The 27,171-nt window shown below is 34.9% G+C and overlaps 1 protein-coding gene across 4 annotated transcripts in view; it reads left to right on the forward strand.

Annotated features, from left to right (window-relative positions):
• Efr3a (EFR3 homolog A) overlaps positions 1–20,787 on the forward strand; it is an 87,161-nt gene extending 66,374 nt beyond the window's left edge. For all 4 annotated transcript variants that reach the window (XM_046464734.2, XM_046464732.2, XM_046464733.2 and 1 more), the window contains 9 exons: positions 2,668–2,829; positions 3,459–3,590; positions 4,687–4,754; positions 5,729–5,856; positions 7,988–8,079; positions 11,488–11,536; positions 13,411–13,514; positions 14,208–14,257; positions 18,118–20,787. In XM_046464734.2, coding sequence (XP_046320690.1) covers positions 2,668–2,829; positions 3,459–3,590; positions 4,687–4,754; positions 5,729–5,856; positions 7,988–8,079; positions 11,488–11,536; positions 13,411–13,514; positions 14,208–14,257; positions 18,118–18,223 — 891 coding nt within the window. In that variant the 3' untranslated portion in view covers positions 18,224–20,787. The remainder of the gene's footprint in view (positions 1–2,667; positions 2,830–3,458; positions 3,591–4,686; positions 4,755–5,728; positions 5,857–7,987; positions 8,080–11,487; positions 11,537–13,410; positions 13,515–14,207; positions 14,258–18,117) is intronic.
• Positions 20,788–27,171: the final 6,384 nt, after the last annotated feature.

A 27,171-nucleotide genomic window follows, 5' to 3' on the forward strand; every position in this document is an offset into this window, starting at 1 on the left:
ATGATTTAACTGTGTTAAATTTTGAATGCTTAGCCTGTTTTCAGATTCAATTATCCCTCTGTTTTATAACACAAATAACTTACTGGCTAAGCATTTGTTACCATTAGTGTAAACCATTCCTAATGCAATCTTTTTCTTTAGATGTAATCTCTTCACATTTCTTTCTTTATAAAATTTTTATTTTCATAGTTTGGTATCCTTTTTCATTTATTTTCTTACTCATTTTATTTGTAAAAACGTTTGATTTTCAAATGAAATTTTACTTGGTAAAATTTCTGCAGCAATCCAGAGAAAAACAATGTGATTCTAAAGCCACAGGATAGGACAATGCCCCTCTGTAAGAGCATCTTTTCGTTTACCACATGTTGTGCACCACAGAGCAGCACAATGTGTTCAGGCAGCTGTTTTGCTGGTCCCCACCCAGCCTAAAACCGGTCCATCTGCATGTTTTGGGGACATCTTAGACATTGAATCTGTTTGAAAGATGGTCCCAGGACAGGTCCCTTACAGTTTACATCAGGGAATGTTGTTGTCTTATCTCCTTGTGAAGCTTTTAGAGAAAACAGCTGCTCCCACTGAGACTCCCACTGTGAACTCATCATATAGCTCCTTGCCTTGTGAAAGCTCTTTTTGTTAATGTAGGAAAAGGAACATTTTATTATTAATTATAAAATATAGTCATTATTTTAATTATTTTCAAGTGAACAAGTTTAAACAAAAGTATCCTACATTTCTTGTCTTCATAAGTCTATCCTCTCCCCACAGGTAATCCTTGTTTTGATGTTTTAGACAATTATTATTGAGTTTTATCTGTTTTTGTATTTTGTGTGAAAGGAGCAGTATATTGTATATTCTTTAATGTGTAGGGTTTTTTTTTTTTTTTTCATTTTGCTCTATCCAGGTGTATAGCTTTAGTAGTATTTTTGATACAAATACAGAAGATATCTGTTCTTTTGTTGGCAGACATTTGAACTGTTTCCAGTTGGGGTGTTATAATTTGTGCAGTTGTAAACATGGCAGTGTGTGTAGTATGCTGTATATAATTCTCATTTTTTAAGGTCTGTATGAGAGGAATTCCTAAGTAGTAGATTATGCATTCTTTAGACTCACTAGATAATGCCAATCCACTTCATGAAGTCATTACACCTAATTAGACTACATTTTTATAGTACATATTGCCAAATCTTATTTTTATCTTATATGGTGGTCATATAGTAGATGATTAAAAAAAAATTGAATTACTTAGGAGACCTGAGACCTGAACTGCCATGAATGTAAACACTGCTGTAATATTTGTGAATGATGTTTAGGAACCATAGGTTTCAAGAGCAGTCTTAGAATTTAGAGAGTCTACCACATTAGACCCTCTTTTCCACCCAAATATTGAACCATTTGAGAAACAGAGAAACTAAGGATTGAGAAAGGTTAAAACCTAATACCAACTTCAGAATAAAGGATTCTAGTGGGATGCTTGAGCACAGCTGCATTTTTGGAACCCCAGAAAGATGTGTCAAACACTGTACCCAAATTAAACAGACTTACATAGTCAGTGACTGTCAAAGCTGGAAAAAAACAGACCTTGCTACCAGAATGGGACCTTAGTGTAAGTTAAAGCACAGATCAGAGCATTGCATGACAGGCAGGCTGCCTCCAGAAGAGTCTGTGTTGTTCTTGCTCAGCAGGTCATTCCAAATTGATCAGTCTGACAAATCCCTTGAGAAAGAGGCTGGAGCTGTAGTCATTGCACATGGGAGAGTGGCCTCTAGTGTTCTTAGCACTGTCCACATATTACCCACCTGGGGAACCATATACTTTAGAAACACTGATGGGCCACTGGCCAGTTCCATCATACCAGGGGAGGCAGAAACATGGTGGCCATTCCATTTTTCCTGTGTTCTGGTTTACAGTTAGGTTTGAGGGCTAGCTCCCCAAGTGAACCTAATTACCACACAGTGACTGGAAATGGGAAACACCCTCATATTTCTTTTAGCTCTCATTTGGAAGTTACATCTATCACAGAAATAGTTTAGATAGGAAAGGCTTTTATGTCTTTTAGTGACATATTTAGGATAATATTTTAATCAACATACTTAGGTCTGGATTAGGGGGGTCACCTCTGTGTAATAGCTGGGGAGTTACTGCAACCTCCTCCTATAAATAGGCTTTAGACTCATCTTTGGAGATTCATTCCAAAGTATAGGAGCACCTACATGCTATTTCCTAAAGAGCTCCTATGCCACAGCATGGGATTGTTCTCAAAACAAGAAAGCCAGAGTCCTTTCCCCTCAGCAAAATGTGCTTTATTATTACCAATGCTGTGTTGCAGTGGTATCTCCCAGAATTCTGCTATTCATTTCACATTTTCCTCAAATCAATCCATAATTTGCTTTTTCCCCCCAAATAATTACTAAAAGCATTTTTATTATTTACTGTGGAACTGTTTCTTCATGTTTTTTCATAAGATTTATTTTCAATTTTAATCTTAGTTTGTAGTTGTAGAAAATAAATTTGTGATATTAATCATTGCGGTACAATTTGACTATTCGGTTTGATGAAAATTTCACATTAGGGTATGAAATAAGATTAATTACTTTGTAGAAGGTTATTTGCATGTGAAATCTGCTCTTATTACATCTTAAGCAAAATTATCTTTTTCTTGTCTTTCAGAATGGACAGCAGCTATATAGGCACATATACTTAGGCTGTAAGGAGGAAGACAATGTCCAGAAAAACTATGAGCTACTTTATACTTCTCTTGCTCTTATCACTATTGAATTGGCCAATGAAGAAGTGGTTATTGATCTCATTCGATTGGCCATTGCTCTACAGGTGTGCTTTGTTAATCTTTTACTGGAGAAATCTTTTTAAATGAAGCCAATGTTATCTCTAAAGAGTTGTTGCCTTTTTTATTCGAGAACATTAATTTTGATAGAGTAATGTTTTGTTGTAAATTTTAAGTTCTCAAGATTATGGTTACATTCGTTTGTTCTTTTAATAAATGAATATTGACTGCTAAATATCGAAGCTGAATACTGTGATGAAAAAGGTAAACACAGCCTTTTACCCATACTTTCAATTTAAAAGAGAAAATAGTCATTAAATTATAATTATATATAACATTGTTTAATTAGACTGTGTACTGTGTAATAAAAGGACAGTATGCAATGTTGTACGCTTGGGCACTCTGTGTGTGTGTGTGTGTGTGTGTGTGTGTGTATTTATATATGTGTATAAATAGGAAAGGTTTTCCTAAGGAAAAAAACATTTAATAAATTGAAAAATTTAACTCTGCTATAGATAGGCATTTGTTCTCCTTTCAGAATTCTTTTTAAAAATAAATTCTAAAAAGTTGACTTTTTTTTTATCATTTCAAACTGCTTGCACTATTCCAGTGTAATTATAGAGAAAATATTGATGGAGTTCTTAACCTGTCAGATGTATTTGTTTTTTATTAAAAGGATAGTGCAATTATCAACGAAGATAATTTGCCCATGTTTCATCGTTGCGGGATCATGGCACTGGTTGCAGCATATCTCAACTTTGTAAGTCAGATGATAGCTGTTCCTGCATTTTGCCAGCATGTTAGCAAGGTAAGGTATTTATGGAGACCATAAACTTGAGGTTGAACACAAATGATTTATTTTAAGTGATAATTATTTTTAACTTTGATGATTATGTATCAAATTATTATGATAATCCTGTAAATCAAAACTGCAACTAACACTGCAGCTATTGTTTTATTAGAATTTTTTAATGTGGTTGAATAGAATACATGCTTTTCTTCTGTGGTATCTTATTCTGTACTTTTTTTCCTTTGAGCCATTATGAATCTTTATTTATCTAAATGTTCTTAAGTTATATTATTTTTTATTTTATTGCTATTATTATTTTATACCGGACAAATTCCAAAAGTTGAATGATTAATGTACCTCTTTGAATACTGTTGTCTTTCAAGTATGCTTAGCTTTTTTCAGCAATAACTTTATTTTTCTCAGCAAAAACTCCTGAGTAACTCACATGAATTAATATATATCTCAGAGCCTGTGACTTACCTGAGAAAGACCACTTGTAAAGACATTTGTCAGAGAGAACCTCATTTTTATGAAATTGGAAGCATGTCTTTCAATCCTTATTGTAATATAGGTTTTTAATGCATTCCAAGAAAACTCAATCTTATGTTAAACAAACATGTGACTGTTGAATGCCCACCTTTGGAGATATTATGAAAGCACAAATAATATTTCACAAATATTATGAAAGCAGAGGACTCCCTTTAAGTTGCTTTCAGATCCTTTGAGGAGCAAGACCTCACACGTGCTTTGAGATCTCATGACAGGCTGCAAAAAGTGCACAGAAGGTAGAAGATGGTGGTTCATAAAGGGTTTACCAAATGAGTGATTTTATAGTAGCTTTAAGGAAGTATAATGCATCATTATTTTTTTACTTCATTTATTATTTTCATAAGTTTATTTGCTGAATTTTTAAATAATAAATGTGTAAACAAGATGAATTATATATCTGGACTCTAAACCTAGCTTGAATTCCAAAATAAAGTGATATTTTACATAAATGTTTAAAGGTTTTATTTTGAATACTGTGATGTTGTTTTTCAGATTGTCTTAGCCAAGGTCCTAAAGAGGTGAAGGTTTTGAGTTTTGTTTTGTTTTGTTTTTGGATATTTTTCAGGTTATTGAAATTCGAACTATGGAAGCCCCTTATTTTCTACCAGAGCATATTTTCAGAGATAAGTGCCTGTACGTTCATTCAGTATATTTTATGGAAAGGCTTATTAGAAAAAACAATCAGTGATTATAAGGGAGTAAATTATTGTTATAAAAATTTTCTAGTGTTTCACAATCATCACTTTGGGTTTCCATCGTTTAATTCATCTAACTTCTTCCCTTGTTGTAGAATTTTTGCATTTTGTAAATGTAGACTCATGCATGCATGGAGGCAAACTTGAAAAAAATGAAGAAAAAAAGATCTGTCTTGCTCTTTAAAATGTGGGGATCTCTCTCTTAACTACAGCATTTTTAGATGCTTTCATACATAATGAGCATTCCATTAAGAGATTATGATATCTTGACTTTCAGTGATAGATAAGTATACTCATAAACTTGTGGGGCAGAGGCTAAAAGGAAATGTTATGCCCATTATTCTTCCTTGCTCTCCAGAGAAAAAAAATATATGAATAATAATAATACACTCATATCCGATTCAAGATCTTGGGCTCTGAGAGCATGTTGTATCGAAAACATCAGCCTGTGATACTACTGGCCCTGTGAAAGGAAAACCAGACCTCAAGTGGTTGGGCAGGTGTTTTTGTCTCTTAGCTGGCTGGGGATTCTCATTAGTGATCAGTGAGACGCATTTTTAGTTTTCCTCTCAACAGATTTTTAATTAGCACGAAAGTTAAAACTGAATTCAATGTTCTTTATTACTTAGTGTTTGGATATCAGCCCAGTAATATAAGGTTGAATTCACTATTGGAGCATTACTGGGAGAAGAATACTAACAGTGTGGCTAGGATGGGACCACAAGCCAAGTGATCTTAGAGAGTGCAGATTAATGACCTATAGCATATTGATGTTTCTGTTATTAATTGTAGGTTAATTTATGTTTATCTTAGAATAATGAGGCTTTTGCTCTGCAGTATTTTGTTTATTTACTTACCTTTGCTCAGCATTAAGTAATACTGACTAATTATTGTTTTTATCAACCTGAACAGACTTCCAAAATCTTTAGAGAAGCATGACAAAAATCTGTACTTTCTGACCAATAAGATTGCAGAGTCACTAGGTGGAAGTGGATATAGTGTTGAGAGGTTGTCAGTACCATATGTACCCCAAGTAACAGGTAAGAGGAAAAAAACTACAGCTCTTTTGGTGATTATGTTTCAATTTTTTCATTATACAATTAGTAAGGAAAAGTAATTCTTTTTATGTACACCCACTATGTAGCCCAGATTTTTTCAACTGTTTGTTTTACTTTTGAAAACCTTTGGTAAATCTCTACAGATGTAGATATGATTTTACCCTAAGCAAATCAAGTGCTTAATGATTTATTTTTGTTGATATTACATTCATGGATTATTATGTCTAATGTTATCCTTTAAAACAGAAAAACAAAATGAAATCTTTCCTTCATTATACATAATTATATCTAACACAGAAATTACTTAAGTGATTTGTAGGAATTGTTTAATAAGTGATTTGTGATTATTGAGCTTAATGAATTAGGAAATGTTTGTCCTTTGAAAAAGTATAGACTCCTATGTAAAGAAACGTACAAGCTTTTTACATTTCTTCTGTCTGTATACTTCCTTCTGTTCTTTCCTTCACCTGAAATAATGCAATTGTGATTGAAGGCAAAACTAAATGGTGTCTTGCTTTCAATTTTTTCTTTAAAAAATAAATCAAAGAGTTTCTTATACTCTAATTTTAATGATTATAGGAATGCTAAATTTTGTGGAAGAACTAATTTATCCTTTGGGAATACCTTTGTTCTATTAGAGAACTATTTGATTTCAGTTAGATAATTTTTTAGATTAATTACTAAAAGTAGTATAGTCTTTGTAAATGCCGGTCTTTTCCATAACATGGGAAATATACACATTTCTTACAGTGATAGTTTATAGTAGTTGGAATTGTTAATGCTTTTGCATTTTCTTTTAAAATTTGTAGTATAAAAGATTGTTTCTCATAAATTCCATGGGGGGAATAAAAATGCTAAGAATGAGACATTAATAGAGCTTTGTAGTTTAAAGTAATTTTTTAAAAGGATATTTAAAATATTACATTTTTATAATTTTGAATTTAGCTCTCTTTCCTTCAAGCAAAAAACCTCATAAACCCAGGCACAAATACAAAGGTAAATGCAACTGACAAGTGTAGTGTGCCTTTCCCCACCTGTGCCTAGGAGCAAGCTTAGTCACATGGGCCTTTTAGAGATGGAGCCAGTAGCCTATGTGTTTCATATAGTTGTAGTGGGGACATATATGTGTTTCATTTAGTTATGACTTTGCTCTTTTTCCTTATAGCCATAGTTTTTCATTTTTCTGCTATTTATTTTTTTATTATTACTTTATATTCTAATTTGTTATATATGACAGAATGCATTACAATTCCTATTATACATATAGAGTATAATTTTTCATATTTCTGGTTGTACACAAATTAGAGTCACAACATTTGTGTCTTTATACATGTATTTAAGGTAATGATGTCATCTCATTCCACCATCTTTCCTACACCCATGCCCACTCCCTTCCCCACCTCCCCTTTGCTCTATCTAGAGTTCGTCTAATTCTCCCATGCTTCCTCCCAACCCCTTTATCTTTGTCTTTTACTCTCTACCACTGGTCTATGTGTCTATTTTTATGCCAATACCATGCAGTTTTTGTCATTTTTATTTTGATGGAGATTATGTTGAATCTCTGTAATGTTTTTGGACATGTGGCCATTTTAACAATATTAATTCTGCTTATCCATGAACATGGGAGTGCTTTCCATCTTCTGAGGTCCTTTTCAATTTCTTTCTCCAGCGTTCTGTAGTTTTCATTGTAGAGGTGTTCTTCTTGGTTATATTTATTCCTAGATATTAATTTACTTATTTATTGAGGCTATTTTGAATAGAATTGTTTTCCTGATTTCTTTCTAAGAGAGGATGTTATATGTCCCCACCATAAAGAATTGATAAATACTTGAGGTGATGGATATGCTGATGACTCTGACTTGATTATTTCACATATGTATACACACATTAAAATATTGCATTATACCCCATAAGTATGTTTAATTATTTGTTAATTAAAAATAACACTTTCCTTAAAAAAAAAAAGACTGAGAAAACACTGCTCTATTTAGAAAGAACAAAAACCTCATAATTTTCTGAATTTTAAAAATCTGAAATAAGCAGTGTTTACAAATAAAAATCAGTGTAACATTTATAAGTAACACATAATGAGAGAAAACAACTTTTATTTTAGATGAAGATCGTCTTTCTAGAAGAAAAAGTATTGTGGATACCGTGTCTATTCAGGTGGATATTTTACCCAATACCATTCCTTCTGATGATGTGGTAAGTGACTGCTAGTTCATGGAATACTGTGTTGTGATAGATATCAGTTAAAAGAAATTTTTACCCTCCATACTTTTATACAGGAGAAACTATAACTGTATCCCCAGATCAACTGAATTGTTAATAGAAATTAATCTGATTTAGTTTATTTTTTATAATTTCTATTACAGAATCCATTGCAGCTATCTAAAAGATATATAAACTTAACACTGTATGTTGTATATACTAGATTTTACATTGTAATTCAATGTAAAAGGGACTATAAAGCACAACTAATTTTTTTTTTTTGGAAATAAATGCTAGATAAGGCCTATTGTTAAATTAGCAGGATCTCTTAGTTCCTGTTTATTTTCTTAAAATTCATCAAATATTAATTACAGAAACAAATAGAATTATACACTTTTAAGTGAAGTCACATGCTCACTACATTTAGAAAGTGTCATAACTTCACTTGTGAAGGAAAATTGTTGTATTATTATGAATAGCATATATGATGTGTGTAGCTTAAGCTGAATCAATAAACTGTACTCTTTAAGAACTGTGGCTGCTCTCCTCCTGTTTCAGTAGAGCATAAGAATGTGCCCTCCTGAGTTATAGAAAGGAGAAGCAGTCAATGTTCTCTAGGACTTATGTTACACAAATCATCAGAGTATGCTTTGATAGGCCAGTAAAAGTACTGAAATGCCAACCTGCCATAGTGTATCTATTGTTTCCCTTCCTAGGGTATTTACTATTTTTCATTGGCACAATAAAAATAATTAAAGATATCTCCATATAAGAAAAGAGAAAGAAAGAAGTTGTCTGAATTAGTGCTTTCTCATTCTCCTTTCTCCCCTATCCCCTGTCAGTTAATTCGTTTTCAGAAATTAAAATTATTTAGTGATCAGAGAATAGTAAACTAACTTGTATGTTCTATGTTCTGTTCATTTACACAAAATTCATCAGCTATATTAAGAAATTATTAGTAGAGCATCAAAAGTTGTTGAACAGGCAGTTCTTATGCATTTTGTGAAGCCACATATTCACTACCTTTATAAATTATGTGTCAAAACTTCATCTATGAGGGAAATTAAAGGCATTAAGGCATTAAGATTGGTTTAAAGTTGCTTGCCAGTATAAACTTAAGAGAAATCTTCTCTAAATTTGCCTCTTCAAAGTCATTTTAATTTTATACATTCCTAGGAAGGAGAGTTCTTTTAATTATAAATTTGCTGGTATTACCTTTGTTAGGGAAGAATTCATTCAAAGCCTTAGTTTATAGACTTAATTTTTCAAGGGGTGCAGCATATATTATTCCATTCTCCTTTTTAAAAAAATTTTTAAATTTTATTGTTTTTTTTTTAAATTGTGCATGACTGTAGAGTCCATTTTGACATGATTGTACAAGCATGGAATATATATACTAATTAGGACCCTGTCTTGTGGATGTACACGATGGCAAGATTCACTGTGTACATGAATATATTCATAAATGTACAGAGGAAGGCTTTCCTTTCTGTTTTTGTTAACTAATTTTTAAATTTTCATACAAAAATATGTATGTAGCACTTGAAACTTGACAAGCGTCAGTTTGTTTTGATAAAATGAATTGGAAACACATTTGCACAAATGTAATATAGGAGGAATATATTACATTTTACATTAAGTGCCCACGAATACATTTATTAACTTTTCAAAAACTTTGTTTTGCTAAGTCCTAAGTGTGAGACATATTTGTTTAGCATTGAGTATATAGAAAGTACAATTTAGTATCACATTTATTTGAGGACATTTGAATTTAAAACTCATTATTAACAATTGTGGAATCTGCTTTTATATATTAGAAAAGGTTGTTCAGATACCAAAAGAGAATAAAATTACCTCCTAGGCAAAATTTAATTAATTAATTTCATAGAAGACCAGAGAAATTTATAAAAGCTATTTACCAGTTACTGCTGAATACTTGCTCAAACTTTAAAATAATCTTTATAAACTAAAAAAACAACAACAACAAAAAAAAAACAGTGTAGCAAGAATGCTAGCATTCTCATTTCTACTGTACTTTAGTTGTTTCTTAAAAGTCTCCTGTCTTTGGCGCTTAGCCACGTCTAAAACCAACAGAGAGTCATTTTTTTCATTAAAGTACTAGATTACTTTTGGTACAGGTAATTAATCAGCCAGAGCCTAATCTTGTATGTCTGCTCCAAATATCTAGAACAGAGCAACTGAAGATTCCCAAGTTTAATCTGACTTCAACTAGAAATGTGAACCCTCAGTAGGAAAGCTGAGGTAGTGGATCTCTTGCTGCTTGGTTTCCAGCTAAAGCCTTTGTATTACAGAGAAGCTAAGGTGCAGAGCGGGAAGTCTTTTGCTTTCATTAGTCTTGCTGCCTTAGACTTAGCAAAAGAAGCTCATGAGCTAAAATTAGGGATGACCAAAGTCCAGGCAAGTACTCACATATCATTTTTTCATTGTTATTCAGAGATACTGTAGTAACTGGATGTATTATTATGCCTTCTGACAACATGCTGGTGCCACAAAAAGTGTTCTGAACTTTTTTTTAAAAAATCATAAAATGTTTGATTTCATATCTTTTACATAATTCCAAGTAAAAGATATTTGAGAGCTCCAGTTGAAGGACACTTGCAGAAAATAGAAATTTGGTGGTTGACCTCACAAGATCCAGAATATGCTTAAGATGTTGATTTTGTTCATTGAACACTTGCCAAAATAGTGATTATTACTTTTAAACAGTTTGAAATCTTAGATTATTTCATTTTTGAGTTGTAAATTACATATAACACCAAAAATTTAGAGGCTATAGAATATTTAGTTCTTATTTACCATATAGCTAAAAATTTTCATAAACTGGGCATGGATAATCCCAGTGGCTCAGGAGGCAGAGGCAGGATCACCAATTCAAAGCCAGCCTCAGCAATTTAGCAAGGCTCTGTCTCTAAATAAAATATAAAAAAGGGCTGGGGATGTGGCTCAGTAGTTCTACTGGTTTCAATCCCTGGTATCAAAAATAAATAAATAAACAAACAAATAAATAAAGATGTATGTCCATATAATCTCAGCCTGTTTCAAATCATTGATCATACATATATCACTCACAGTTGGGTCGGGGGGATATCTATAGTGGAGACTATTCTGTAATACAGAATGGCTGAGTTGCTGCTGCAGCCCTATTTCTGCTAGTCTCATGCTAATCTGTAGGCTTGTTTTTGGGAAACCCTGCAGTAGGCCAGTGTTACACTTAGTGAAAAAGTGGAGACTACTTGATATCTAGAGCGTAAGTCACAAATGAAGCCAACATAGAGAAGAAGAAATTGTTGTGAAAGCTCCTAGATGACTCATAACTAGGTGAAGGTGTTATTTATATTGACTTTTCTTAATCCTTGTTTTACTTGAATCACTTTTCTCTAGGTTAGTAACACTGAAGAAATTACCTTTGAAACATTGAAGAAAGCAATTGGTGAGATATCCTGCACTAGTTAACTCTCTAATATCTAACTCATCTTTTTTTTTTTAATGTTGCCTGCTTTTTATTATCAATTTACAGATCCAAAGACCACAAACTTTCTTTTATTGTTCAGTGTTCAACTCTTTTAACCATGTGCAAAGGGAGCACGTGGCACGATACCTGACTATACTTTTTTCTTTTTTTTAGTTACTTTTTTTATTTATATGTGACAGTGGAATGCATTACAATTCTTATTACACGTATAGAGCACAATTTTTCATATCTCTGGTTGTATACAAAGTATATTCACACCAATTCATGTCTCTATACATGTACTTTGGATAATAATGTCCATCACATTCCATCATCATTTCTAACCCCATATCCCCTCCCTTCCCCTACCACCCCTCTGCCCTATCTAGAGTTCATCTTTCCTCCCACTCTCCCCCTCCCTATCCCACTATGAATCTGCCTCCTTATATCAGAGAAAACATTCAGCATTTGTTTTTTTTGGGATTGGCTAACTTCACTTAGCATTATCTTCTCTAACTCCATCCATTTACCTGCAAATGCTATGATTCTATTCTCTTTTATTGCTGAGTAATATCCATTGTGTATATATGCCACATTTTTTTATTCACTCATCTATTGAAGGGCATCTAAGTTACTTCCACAGTTTATCTACTGTGAATTGTGCTGCTATAAACATTGAAGTGGCTGTGTCTGTGTAGTATGCTGTTTTTAAGTCCTTTGGGTATAGACCGAGGAGAGGGATAGCTGGGTCAAATGGTGGTTCCATTCCCAATTTTCCAAGAAATCTCCATATTGCTTTCCATATTGGCTGCCCCATTTTGCAGCCCCACCAGCAGTATATGAGTATACCTTTTTCCCCACATCCTCACCAACACTTACTATTGTTTGTATTGATAATGGCTGCCATTCTGACTGGAGTGAAATGGTATCTTAGTTTTTTGATTTTTATTTCTCTAAATTGCTAGCAATATGAACATTTTTTTTTCATATATTTGTTGATTGATTGAATGTCCTCTTCTGAGAAGTGTCTGTTCAGGTCCTTGGCCCATTTATTGATTTGAGTTATTTGTATTTTTGGTACTTAGCTTTTTGAGAGAGATACCCTAGAGATTAGTGCTCTATCTGATGTGCATGTTTATGTTGGTGTTTTTTTTAGATGATAAAATAACTAAAGGCAATATGGTAAAAAAAAAAACAAACAAAAATCCTTGTTTTTTTAAGTAAATAAATTATGAATAAAACTCATTCTTTAAGCTTTTAAAATTGTCTCACCATATCTGTGTTCTTTAGCAGGCAAACACTGTTATGTCAGTAATATCAAAAAGATACATTTGTTATTTTACTTTTTCACAAACTTGAGTGAGTCGTATATACATCAGCTTAATATAAAAACCCCTTCCCAAGTTGTGGTCAGGTTCAGTGTGATTCTGTGTGACCCAGTCTGTATTTCTGTTACTTCACTCAGCGTCAAGAATCAGTCAAGCAATATTTAGTGCTTCATATGTGCAAGGACATAGTTATAAATAAAGGAATCATTCTTCAGGAAAGCTCTTGATGTTGTTTGACCTGTAGAAAGTTACCATTCTCTCTCTTTTTTTATGTTTTTGATAAGAGAGACAGACAGAAAGATTTTCTGCTATGTAGCTTTAATTCTGTTCAGTTTTTTAATGTGTGTGTATTATTTCACCTTTAATGAGACATTTTAAGAATGTTATGCCTTTTGCTTTTTTTCCTTATGGAATAGTTCTTTAAATTGCCTTTATTTTTGGTTGATAGATCATTAGCTTTTTTGATCATTGGCAGGATTTTATGAAACTATTCCTTTTAATGGATCCTTATGTAAACTTACACAGATACCAATGGAATGGAAGAACAGGAAAAGGAAAAGAGACGTCTTGTGATAGAGAAATTCCAGAAAGCACCTTTTGAAGAAATAGCAGCACAGTGTGAATCCAAAGTAAGTGAATAGATGGTAAAAGTGGTTTTGTAGAAACTTTGGTAATTGGTTGGTAAGTTCCAAACTTAAGGCAAATCAGAGAACACAGGGATAGGTACTAGACAGGGACAAAATCTCTCAGGGATTAGCTGTGAAGCCTGAATTATTTCTTAATGGGATATAAGCTGATAGAAATGGCAGATCCCCACTGGATATCAGTGAATATTGTTGCTTTGATGCTTTTTCCATAGTGGTTTCTGGTGATTTTGCTGTGATTGTTTTTGTGTTTGTCAGTTTGTAACTAAGAAAGAACAATAAGAGAAAATAAATTCTAATAAATGAGACAAATCAAAACATTAAAAACAATTTTTACTTCCAGATACAGTTGCACGTGCCTGTAATCCCAGCAGCTCAAGAGGCTGAGGCAGGATGATCAAAAGTTCAAAGCCAGGCACAGCAACTTTCTGAGGTCCTAAGCAACTTAGTGAGATCTGTCTCTAAATAAAATATTTTCTTTTAAAAAAAAAAGGCTTCAGTTGTGGCCCAGGGGTTGAGTGCCCCTGGGTTCAATCCCTGGTACCAAAAAACACAAACAAAAAACCCCACATTCTGTACTATCTAACAGTTACAGCTGTGATTGTTCATTAAATTACATTTGTATTATTGGGTATTTGGAAAATTATAAATCCTTTCATAACATTTTTTTCTTCTTAGGCAAATTTGCTTCATGATAGACTTGCTCAAATACTGGAACTCACCATACGGTAAGGGTTTTGTTGCAGCAACAGCAGTAACACAACAATAGAAACTACTAGACTCCTATAAATTTGTGCTTGATTATGTTTAAGTAATTGTCCTTTTCATTGAGGGAGCATGAGATCATAAAGGTGACCCTTTGAGTGGTCATTCTGGTTATCAGAGAGAATCTTATATCATTTTTTTGTAGTTGTCTTTTAGCATTTCTAGCTTCCTCTTTTAGATTATTTATTCCTTCATAATGGTCCTATAAAGATATCTGAATAATCTGGAAGACCCACATTCTAATGTTGTGTTTAACTAGGAAATTGCTGATATTTAACTGTTTTAACTTACAAAAACTGAAGTTTAACATAGTTCTGCCTCATTGTTTTCTAGGACGATAATGTTTTTCTACCTGTGCATGTGGCTCATTTGAATTATTGAATTTCCTTGAGCTTTCCTATACCATGTTCATTGGAGTCCTGTTAGGAGTTGTTATACGCCAGAACATGGTGTCTGTGATAACTGTGGTCATTCTTTGTCTATACATTATTAAGTAATGCAGCACAGGAAGAGGGGAAGGCAAGCTGTAAGTTCCCTACAAAAAAATAGAACTTCACGTGGTCTTACATTGACTTCACTGTGGAAATCAGCCTAGTAAAGAAGTCATACATAGCTGTGCTTATGGAATTTTTTTTCTCCATCAGTTGTATTTTTTATATTTTTAACACCTATATCATATAAATGGAAGAGACTGGTAAATGCTCTAGTCTGTTTGATTTTTTTTTTTTTTTTAAATTTCAGTATGTTTTCTGCTTTTATAAGCAAGTTTACGGTATCACATCTTATTCTAAACACTTCCCCACATCCCTACTGCTTCTATTAAGTAAAGAATCACTCATTTACAAAATTTCAGGACAGATAATTGAATTGAAATATGCAATGTGTTGTGAATCTAGTTTTCAGAGAAAATTGCTGAGTAAGGGCATTTACTTCTTTGCTTTCCATTAACTGTAATACCAAATATCCACCGTGTACTTTATCTTATACTACAGATTTCTTATTGTTATTTTTGCTAATCCTTGCCACAACCCTGAAAGGTAGGTAGAGGATGTCTTTTTCATTTTCAGGTGAAATTACTAAGGCTTAGGGAAGGAAAGTAACTTGCTGAAGGTCATGTAGCTAGTGAGTGGCATAGTCAAAATTTAAATCCATAACTCATGTTCTTAAGAGAAAATTTGCTAGGTATCACTGTTACATTTAGTCACACCAACATAATTATATGAATTAAATAGTTTAAAATAAAGTGTTATGACTATTTCCATTTTGTTGGTACTGCTGCTTCTCACATTTATTGAGCACTTACCACTAATAGTTAACATTTATCAAGCATGGTGCTCTAGACACTATGGTAAGTGCATTGGTTCATTTAGTTTTCACAATATGCCTAAAAAATAAGTCATGATTTTCCTCATTTTAAAGTGTACAGACGGGCAGATGGAAGTTAGGTGACTTATCCAAGGTCACTTAGCCAGCAAGTAGCAGTTCTGGGATGGCCTGCATGACACAGAACTAAAGTCTAGCTATGAAGTCCACCTTCACAATCTTCAGACTTGCCAGTACCTTTTCTCATGTTCATTTCCCTTGCCCTAAGCAGCCAGAGGAGAGAGTTTGTGCTATCCAGAAAAGAGACCAAACAAAGAGTCTTATACTTCAGTCCCCCCTCTTTTATTCACTGTGACCTGGGCACGGGAAAAAAAAAATTGATGTGACAAAAAATTAGTTTCCTCATAAGAGAAAAAGATATCTGAGTAGGAGTGCAGGCAGTGGATGCAAGTAGATAGTTTACATATTCAAAAAAATTATAAGGAGTTCAGAGAAGCAGTCATAAATACACTGAGAGGAAGCAACATCAGATTATCCATTTATTGGAATTAATAGACAAGGTACTTAAAACTGCACACACCCACACATGCATTGGAGTTTAAAGAAAAGCTACCTATATTTTAGTAAATAAATGTGATGGAACTGCTTGTTCTCACTTGTTCCTGTTTTGTTGTATTATTATAATTGCAGATTCTAACATTGTTCTCATAAGAGTATTAAAGCATAACAATAAGAAAATTCAGAAATTTGAATATTATCATCTTAAGTGTCCTTTTAAAGAGATTTGAATAAAAGAGATTTGAATTAAAGAGATTTTTGTGTCCTTTTAAAGAGCACACAAAAAAGTTGACTTCTCTCTGCACACACAGAGAGAATGTTGAGGTTACCTTGTTTGGACAACTGCTAAAGATTGTTCATCAGTGAAGGAGGATTCCTACATCATTTCTTTTTCCCAAAATAGAAAAAATAACTGTTTGTTTAGAAAAACATATAGAAACACTAGAATTTATACCAGATATATTTTTCATAATCTTTGTTGGAGGTGTTAACATAACTGAAAAACTAAAAGTTAAAAGAAAATTGAATTTTTTTGTGTAAGATTCTTAAACATTTAGCCAAAAAAGAAATTGATAATTAAATAATGAATTGGAGAAAAGCATTTGTATCATATGACAAAAGATTAGTTTCCTAAATTTATAAGAGAAAAATATCTGAGTAGGAATACAGGCAGTGGACACAAAAAGTGTACATATTTAAAGAAACAAAATGAATACTATAAAGATGTTTGTCAGTAGTAGTAGTATAACTTAAAAATTGAAAATAAAAATAGGAATGAATTCTGTTTTGCCTGCTAGGTTGGCAAGGATTTAAAAAAAAAAAAAAAAAGTATCCAAGTTTTTAACAGTATAACAGAGGACAGGTACGTTATTAGTCAGCTTTTCCCAACTGTAAAAAAAATACCTAAGAAAGCAACTTTATAGAAGAAAGATTAATTTTGGCTCATTTTTTTCCTGAGATTTAAGTCCATGCTTGCCTGGCTCCATTGTTTCTGGGCCTGTGGTGAAGAGAACATCAGGTTGAAGAGTACAGTAGAGCAAAGCTGCTAACTTCAAGGAAAGTTGTAAACAGAGAGAGAGAAGAGAGAGAAAAAGGGGTCAGGGAAGAGAAATACACCTTCAGTGATCTGCCTCTAAGAGGCCACACTTCCTGAAGTTTCCTCCACCTATTTACAAGGGACATCATCAACTATAAACCCATGAGGTCAGAGCCCTCATGATCCTATCATTTTCACAGAGTACCACCTCTGAATGTTGGCTGCAGTGGAGGCTCAGCCTTCCACACAGGAGCCTTTGGAAGACATGCCAGATCAAACCATAACATACTTAAAGTGCTGAAAGTATACATTGCCAGTATCTTAAAATATATGCCAAAGTCAAAATTATGAATCCCCTTTGACTCAGAAGTTTTACTTGTAAATCTATTGGCCAAGGACTCAGGCAGGATAAGTTTATATGCATAAGAATAAACTTATAAACATTCACAATAATGAAAATAAGCCTGTGTTTTTCGGTAGATTTTTTTTAAAAATGATTATCCATATGGTAAAATATACTGTCATCAAAAGGCCAGCATTTATACAGGAAAGAGTATTTGCTTGTGAAACAGAGTATCTCATAAGAAAGTAGAGAGTGTAATCCTGCTGTAACAATTATATTGTGTGTGTGTGTGTGTGTGTATACACACACACACACATTATATAAATATATGTACATACACATAGGTATGTTTTTTTCAAAGGAAAATGTCTAGTTTAGACTTAAAGCTGAACACCTCAGTTGTTGAAACCCATACAGCTTTACAACTGGCCAGCACCTACATCTTGTTGATCTCTCCAGTTAAGGAGTCTTACTTTGTGGTTTGCAGATAGTAGATTGAGTACTCTATGAAATGAGCAGCTTCTAAATATGCCTGTTGACAGTGTCATGTTTTTCTTTTACAGTCCTCCTCCCAGTCCATCAGGAACACTGACCATTACTTCTGGACATGCCCAATACCAATCTGTCCCAGTCTATGAGATGAAGTTTCCAGATTTGTGTGTGTACTGAGTGGCTCACGAAGATCTCAGCATAGGATTTTAAAGCCTAAAAATCAAAGCCAAGCTGAGTTTTCAGAATTTACTTAATGCATATTGACATACTTCTTGAAAATGATGAGGGAACTTATCTTTAACAAAATGCTTGGCATATCATATTAGAAGTTTGGGAACTATATGATTTATAGTACTTTTAAAGATAGATTCATGCCATGTTATTTTGTTTTGAGGTTTCTGTTGGCTTGTAAATTTGAACATGTGTTTGTCTCACATTATTCCATTGTTAAAACAGTATATTTTAAACCTTTCAAAACATGTAATTTTTTTAAAAAAGGATTAAAAATGTATGAAATGTTTACTGTATTTCTTAAATGTCTACACAACTTCTCAGAAATAGAATTGCTTTTATTTTTGATTATCTGCAAAAGTAAAAATATTCCTAATCCTGGGGTTGCAAAACTGTCATGTGGCTTTCCGTCCCCATGCTTAAGAAGTTTTGATAAGCCTCCCTCCAGTCCTCTACTGTAATAATGTGCACTAGATATTCTTCAGTGTGTTCACAATGACAAGACATCTGTTAATAGTATTCCTAGATTATGACCCTGAGTCGCCATACTTTACAATGTCTGTTCTTGCAATACTGTGTTTTCTGCCAAGAGTGTGACCCCTTGAAAGGCTTAGAGCTTACTCTTGCAGTACCGAATTGTGCAATATTTTTTACATCCTAAGATGTATTAGTTTACAGGCTGTGCTTTGAAATTATAGTAGTATTTTGCTGTGGCTACATTAATTAAATAAAATATATATTTAGTATAGAAAAGACAGACATTTAAAACAGCTACTAGTTCACCTGTGAGGAGTCTGTACATTTCAATTTCTATTAAGAGCACATTAATTTAGATTTTTATATGGTGCATTGTTTTAAATCTTCATAGTCAAAAAATTCTTCAGATGGACTAAATTAATTTTTAAGAATTGAACCAAAACTTGTGTGTATCTCTGTTTAGGATTAGTTACGTTACATTCAAAAAGAGTGTCTGTTTTAATAATCAAGTGTGCTAAGGTTTGTCAATGAAAGCTGCTTTTGATTTCAGCTGCCCAGGTCATAGGGACACTCTGCCTTGTGGATTTTAGTGGATTCTATCACATGATAAAAATGAACAACTTTCTTTGCAATTCTTAGAAAATTCTTTTAGGGCATTTCTATAAAATCACCAGCTTTATAGTTCTGCCTTTTCAGATTCAGTTTCTTTTTACATAAAATAATATACATATCAAAAATTGTAGCTCAAAAACAATTCAGGTTTGACTTTTGTTTGAAAAGTTACAGTGAAGGATTGGATGTTTTGACTTGTGTTTATGGTTATTAGGGCACCTTTCATAGAAACAGAAAAAGTTTAGGAAACTTTTTACTGAACTTGCACATTCAGTAAACCAAAGTGCATCATCTTGAAAAAAATGTAATCATATGTACTTAGACATCCTGGGCTATTGATTAATGTAGATAAACTAGACCTTGTTTTCAACAGTACATCACCCCTGGAGGACCACATGGCTCTGTTGCAGTTGTCACTGTAGCTTTCCCTCTTACAAGGTAAAATGTGTCACTAGATAGTATGCCAAGTGTTGTGTTTTTATTTTCCTTCTTTTTAAAGAAATATATTAATTTTTGACTGTGCATATAAAATCTAAGCAGGAGGACATGCAAAAACAATCATCATCCACTTGGATGTCATTTTATAAATTTAACACTGTGTGCTTTTGTATGGAAAATATATACAGTTTAATAGCTAAGAAAAGATATATTCATTTCCACTCAAGCAAAATACAAACTTTGCTTTACAAAATTTGTTATTTCTCAGTGATTTAAAAATGCATGTATTGCATGTAAAGGAAAACCATTGCAATTAATGTTTATCATACCTTTCTCTTCGTCTTTGTAAGCAGTTGACTTGGGTTTTGTGAGGAGATTTTTGTTTTTATTATTTTAAATCACAGTAGACTTCTGTGTATCCTAGTTTCAATAGACTGAAACTGATATTGTTGACAGGGATTTTCAAGAAATGGATCTTTCCTCTGGCTGAGCCTTCCATGTCTGGAGGGGTTTCTGCAGGGACAAGGTGTGCATACTCTTTTGGAACCCATTCAGATACAGAAACGTGAGGATTTGTTGAAGGTCATTGAATTGCTATATTTTTGCTAGATGTGTAAAACTCAATAAATTATTAATCATTCTCTTTTTGCTGTATACAGTTGTTAATATCATTCTTTTGTGTGGCATTGACAGTTAACATTTAAGTGTCCCTCATTTACTTGTGTTGTCTGTGGCGGCTTACATAGAATTTGCTTAGAATTTACCTGAAAACACACACACGATACTTCTGAACTCATTGTCTTTTAGAGTAATATCACACTTTACCAGCAATTAACTTCTTACTCCTCAAAATGTTTCCTTCTGTCTGAAAATAGAAGTTATTTGTCTTATTCGTGCTGATATGTGCTAAATGTAATGAAGTGTTTTTAAATGTAAAAATTTACTGTGCAATCATATGTGAGCAATAAAACCAAATTGAACTACTTGTGTATAAATACATTTTTATAGGAGCTATTACTTTTTTTGATGCCTTTATTTATTTATTTATTTATTTTTATGTGGTGCTGAGGATTGAACCCAGGGCCTCACAAGTGTTAGGCCAGTGCTCTACTGCTGAGCCACAACCCCAGCCCAGTAGCTATTACTTTTGCCAGATTAAATTTATTCAGTATTTGCTTCAGTTAAACTTGAGGGCTTTAGTAAAATCAAGTTGCGTAGTGGGTCCTCCTCACCTACACTGGAGGCATGGAACCCCATCTATTGGTCCTCTGGGAGATCTGAGGAGAGGCCCTCAGCCTGCGCTCGCACAGTTGCCTTCTCAGTGTTGGTCCTAATGACTTTCTCTTTAGCCCTAACTCCTTGCTCTCTAAACACCACCAATAGAAGTAGCAGCTCATCTCTGGTACCTGGTTCACCCTGTGTGGCCTGTTCTGCCACTCAGGTAGCTATGCATCATGGCGTGCTACTGGTCAGGGGCGACCTGTTAGCATACTGTAGCATGCTAGTGAGGAGCATGGGCTCTGGTTCAAATCCAGCACTTCCTGGCTGAGGGACCTTACGTGAATAATTGAACCCTGATTTTAAAATGAGGACCATAGGTTGTGCCTTCAGACCAGCTGTCAGGAATAAGGACCAATAATAGGAGGTCCCCTGTACCATTATACAGTGTAAGCATGCAGAGTTTACTAATAATCGTCCTTGAGGTCACTCTGCTAAGGTATAAGGGACCTGGACTGTTGTGTCAGCTCTAGTCTTGGGACAAGCATTCCACATGTCTGAGCCTGTTGGCATAGGTGTAAAATGCCATCACCTGTGCCTACCCTCCCACTGTAAATGGCTGTCATCCTGATGTCTGTTCTGTCCTATGATACATTATCTCAAGTACCAGGGTTGAATTAGTGGCAAGCAGAGCCAAGTGGGGATTGAACTCTGCCTCTCTGTTCTGCTGTGTTGGGCCTTTAGCTTATACTTGAGGCAGAGCAGACTTTAAAAGGCAGGTCGATATAGATTTCTCTTAAGCAGAGTCAAAGAATCATGTAGGTGTTACTTGGGGGAAGTTACCCCAAAAAACCCTAGCAAGAGACTGGGTAGTAGAACATAAGGACATAAAACTCAACAATCCATTATTGAATTGGTCATCACTGGGTGCCTGGAGATCCCTCTTGATGGGCATTCTGAGGAGTCTAATGAAATCATTTGAGAGCTATCCACCTGCAGGATGAAAATGTGAGAAGCAATTATCCTTTTTCATTTGTTCATGACCAAGGTGGCCCTCTGGACATTAATTTCCCCATGTGTGTTCCTGAATGCTGAGCTGTTGCCCAAGGCACCCATGCCTAATTCTCAGAGAAGTCCTGGGTCAGATTGTAACAAGAACGGACACAGAGTATGCCTCGTGGGGCAGGTCATAGTCACAGCAGTAATAGAGGGAGTTAGAGAAGGTGAAGTCCAGCAAAAATGTCCACATGCTAGCACCGTCTAGTCTGGTATTTATGAACAAGACAGTTTAGGGCATGTGACTGACAACTTCAAGTTGCCCCCATCTTGCTAAATGGCTTTAGCTATGATAACCTGGTGTACTGTTCTTTCTGCTGCTCCCTCGTTTTGCTCATCCTACTCCAATTGCTAAAATGTTCTATTGTTATACTAGTAAAGTTCCTAAGAAACTGGAGTTGAAGGGATCTTAAGAGTCCGGCTTGTTCAAAGCTTTTCTTTGACAGGTGAAAGCATTGAAAGATGGCTACAGCTGGCCCAGAACACTCCGTCTTCAGACCCCTTAAACCAGTGGACTTTGGATTGTGGCATGAAGTTTAGCATATTTAAAGAATAGGAATGCCATTCTATGCCCCTAGCGTAAAACTGAAATGTAAAAAGTAATCTCAAATGTCATCATAAATCGTGTAAATGAATACAGAAATTGAGATTTGGGGTACACTGATGAACCCAGCCTAATTCCATCTTAAAATTGAGAGCCATCTTGTCATGAAAAGTTAATTTCTGTTTTAATATAATTTACTGTGATTTCTAAACTTGCTTGGAATGCCTGCCGGTGCCTTGTATTCACCCATGCCTGGCTTTCCCTGACCAGATAACAACCCTCTCTGAAACCTTAGTGGCACCTCATAAATTCTGGTGTTGGGAGCTAAATTTACTCCCTAACTTGAAATGTTGAACCATTTAGATCATTAACCTACTATCTACCTTTGTATTATGCTTGTCAAAATCCTGTTATCTGTAAGTTTTCAAGACACTCTCCTTTGCAACTTTTTGTGCTATAAAAATACGCTCCTAGAGAGCTGGGGTACTGTTCTCTAACCCAAGGATTCTGGGAAAGACAGTCCCAGACGGAATTACAAGCTTGCTTTAATTAGATTTAAAATTGGAATTGGTGGTCTTTTCTTTGCATCGTGGTTTAACAACACAGCATTCAACTTAATCTTGAGCAGTCTTTTTAATTTTTAAAAACTCTAGTTTTATTGAGATACAGTCACATACCACAAACTTCACCCTTCTGAAGTGCACAATTCAGTAGCTTTTTAGTATATTCAAAAAGTGAAGCATTGATTCTACTAACTTCCAGCTATCTGTAGATTTGCCTATTCTGAACATTTCCTGTAAATGTGATCTTTCAGTATGTGTTCCTTATGTCTGGCTTCACTCCCTTAGCATGTTTCCAATTCTCATCCATGTTGTAGCTTTTCAGAACTTTAATTACTTTTCATGGCCCAAGTAACATTTCATTGTGTGGATGTACCACATTCTATCAATATGAGTTATTCTCCTTCTGTTTTTGTAAAGTCAGGCAATGGTGGTAACCAAAAAGGAGGCAGATTTAAAAAGACCACTGAAGGAGGCTTTATTGAGATTCCACTCCCTGGGGGAACTCTATCACACTGACAGAGCAGATAAGAAGAGGGTCTGAGGAGAAACTGCATGGGGGCTCCATCTGACTGGAATTTTATGAGGTTTAGGGCAGGAAGGGAGGGCTTGGGACAGGAAAAGGGGTTTTTAGAGTCCCTTGTCCCACTGGAGTTGGTTTCCTGGACTGCCAGGAGACCCTACTGGTCGGTGTTTCTTTCACTTGCGTGGGCTGCTTGGTGCTTTGTTCCTAAGTCACCTTCATTGCCCTGCCAGTTTGTAATAAGTAATGCTGTGACAAACATTTGTAGACAGGTTTTCATCCCTTGGGGTTGTACTAAATAATACAAACATCCCATGTAAATTTTTGAGGAATGCTAGTGTTTTTCCAAAATGCACCATTTCCAATCAGCAGTATGTGAGCGTTCAAATTCACATCCTTGCTGACAGTTTCTTTTTGTTCATATTTTCTATTAAAGCCATCCTACTTGCTTTAAAGTGGTGTCCTACTTGGTTTAAAAGAATATATTTTTCAAAATATGTTCTTAGGAAAGTATCTGAAATCTGAAGATGTGCTAGGAAGCATATAAACTAAAAGAGAAAAAGAGTCTATTTCTCTCATTATTAGTTTGCACTGTGGGTGGGGAGGAATTGCATCAGAATCATGATCTCTGGAAACGTATCTCAAAATTCTCTTCCAATTCCAGCTGTTTATGATCCAGCCTACAGGGTAGTTGTCATACCCCAGTTTCTGGTGACGAGTCCTGCTCCCTCACATATCGAAGTATAACATTAGAGAAACACACTGAGGCAAGCATATAAAGCACGGTCTATTTAAAAAGGGGTAACATAGACTTCTCCCAGGAGGAAGAAGGGGTCCATAGATACTATGCTGGTATCCCAAGAAGTGAAGGTGTTTGGCCTGTTTATATGTCCTAACTTCCTTTGTTCTGCCTCCTTCCCCTCATCTCTCTCCTTCCTATGTATGTGACTAGGCCCAGGAAATGCTCTTGGGATGGCCAAAAGGTGAAAAGCAGATGGATGGGGGAAGGGCCAGGTGGAGCAGCCTGGACACATTAATTAAAACTTTATGACTCCCTGGTGGGGGGGGGGGTGCAATCCCTGGGACAGGTTACCTTAGCAACAGGTTGTTGCCTCCTTGGCATGTTCTTGTTAAGAGTGGAGGAAGGGCTCTGAAGGAATTAACATTTCAATCCCTCAGGGCACAGTCTCCAACTTCCTGGACTCACTCAAACAGGCCTCCTTGACCTGACCTGACTCCATTTATCTGTGTGTACTGACTGCCTGTCTAATTCAGTGCTGTGAAGAATAGTTTCACGGAGTCAGAGGGTTTCACCCCTGGCCTTTGCATTGCCTGTAGGCCTGGGGAAGCAGCACAGATGCCCACACTCAGGTTACTGCCATTGCCGTAAGAAGTCCTTTGTCTCTGACCCAGGTGTTTCAGGTCTTTTGCCAGCATCCATGAACCACAAACTAACTTGTTAGGTTGAAAACAAGGTAAAATATCAAGCCTTCAATGTTCGAGACAGTCATCGGCTGAGAGTGAGCGTGAAGCTGGGGATTTGAAGAAAGACAAAAAGATACCAAACACTTGTTTTAGAGAGCAGGAGAGTCAACTTATTAAGAAAATGTTGATTTCCTCTGCTATCCATTTGTCATTCAATAGCATATTATTTTATCATTGATTTCTAATTTGATCCCATTATCATCTGATAGAATGCGGGGTATTATCTCTCTCTCTTTTTTCTTTTTCTTTTTTGTGTTTGCTAAGTGTTGTTTTGTGGCCTAAGATATGATCTATTTTAGAGAAGGATCCATGTGCTGCTGAGAAGAAAGTGTTTTTAGTCATTGATAGATGACTATGTATGTCTGTTAAGTCTAAATTATTAATTTTATTTTTTTGTTCTATCGATTCTTTTTTTAGTTTTTGTTTCCAGGATCTATCCAGTGGTGAGAGAGGTGTGTTAAAGTCACCCAATATTATGGTGGTGTGCTCTTTTTGATTCTTGAAATTAAGAAGGATTTGCTTGATGTATGTAAGTGATCCATTGTTTGGGGCAAAAATATTTATGATTGTTATGTCTTGCTGTATAATTCCCTTAAGCAGTATGATTTGCCCTTCTGATTAACTGTGGCTTGAAGTCTACTTTATCTGATATGAGGATAGAACCCCTGCTTTTAAAGTCAAATTTATCCAATATAAGGATAGAACCCCCTGCTTATTTATGAGATCTGTTAGAATGATATGTTTTTTCCATCCTTTTACCTTCAGTCTGTGGATGTCTTTGTCTATGAGATGAATCTCTTAGAGAATATTGTTGGGTCTTGTTTTTTAATTCAATTTGCCAGTCTATGTCTTTTGATTGATGAGTTTAGGCCATTTATATTCAATATTATTAAGAAATGATTTTTATTCCCTGTCATTTTCATGTATTTCTGATTTTTAATTTGAATTAGTTTCTCCTTTGATTGATTTGACTTTTGTAAAGCAGTATGGAGATTCCTCAAAAATTTTGAATAGAATCAACATTTGATTAGTTATCCTGCTCTCATTATATACCCAAAAGACTTAAAATCAGAATACTACAGTGATGTGGTCACATCAATGCTTATAGTAGCTCAATTCACAGTAGTTAAGCTGTGGAACCAACTGAGGTGCCCTTCACCAGATGAATGGATAAAAAAATATGGTATATATACACAATGGAGTATTACTGAGCCATAAAGAAGAATAAAATAGCATTTGCTGGTAAATGGATGGAACTGGAGACCATCATGCTAAGTGAAATAAGCCAGTCCCCAAAAAACAAGGGCTGAATGTTTTCTCCGATACACAGATGCTAACACACAATAAAAGGGGGAGAAGAATAGAAGTTCATTGGACTAGATAAAGAGGAATGAAGGGAAGCGGGGATGGGAATAGGAAAGAGTAGAATGAATTGGATATATATAAATTTCCTCCGTTCATATATGAATACGTATATTTCATGCCAGCCCAGTTCACCTGGAGTGACCCTGACTGGTTTAGTCATGTGTTGCAACACCCATCCTGATTTCCAAGACTGGTTTCAGCAGGCACTTTAGGGCACATACCAGAAGAGCTGTCATTGCCTGTCCTTGGCCTATGTCACTCGTAGCTTGTTGGTAATGCACAGGTGATCAAATAGACCCACCTGTCTTTTTGTGGTACTGTGGAGTGACCTCAGGGCCCATGAATGTTGGACACTCCACCTCTGAGCTATATCCCCAGCCATCTACTTTTTTTTTTTTTTTTTTGATAAAAGAAAAAAGTAGCTTTCAGTGATTCCGGAGTTGAGATACTGGTGTGTGAGTGGATCGGAAGGTGGGGTGACAGAGACAACAGAGGAAATAATATGGTTTTGGTCATCTCACTTCACACTCCACTCATGCGCCTCTATCTACAACTAAACAGTCCTTAAAATAAATAAGCAGAACATGGGTTGGCATATTTATTGAACTTCCAAAGT

This window comes from Marmota monax, unplaced genomic scaffold (assembly GCF_021218885.2).
Source record: "Marmota monax isolate L192 unplaced genomic scaffold, Marmota_monax_Labrador192_F-V1.1 WCK01_AAM20220418_F8-fsc00003, whole genome shotgun sequence".
NCBI lineage: Eukaryota > Metazoa > Chordata > Mammalia > Rodentia > Sciuridae > Marmota > Marmota monax.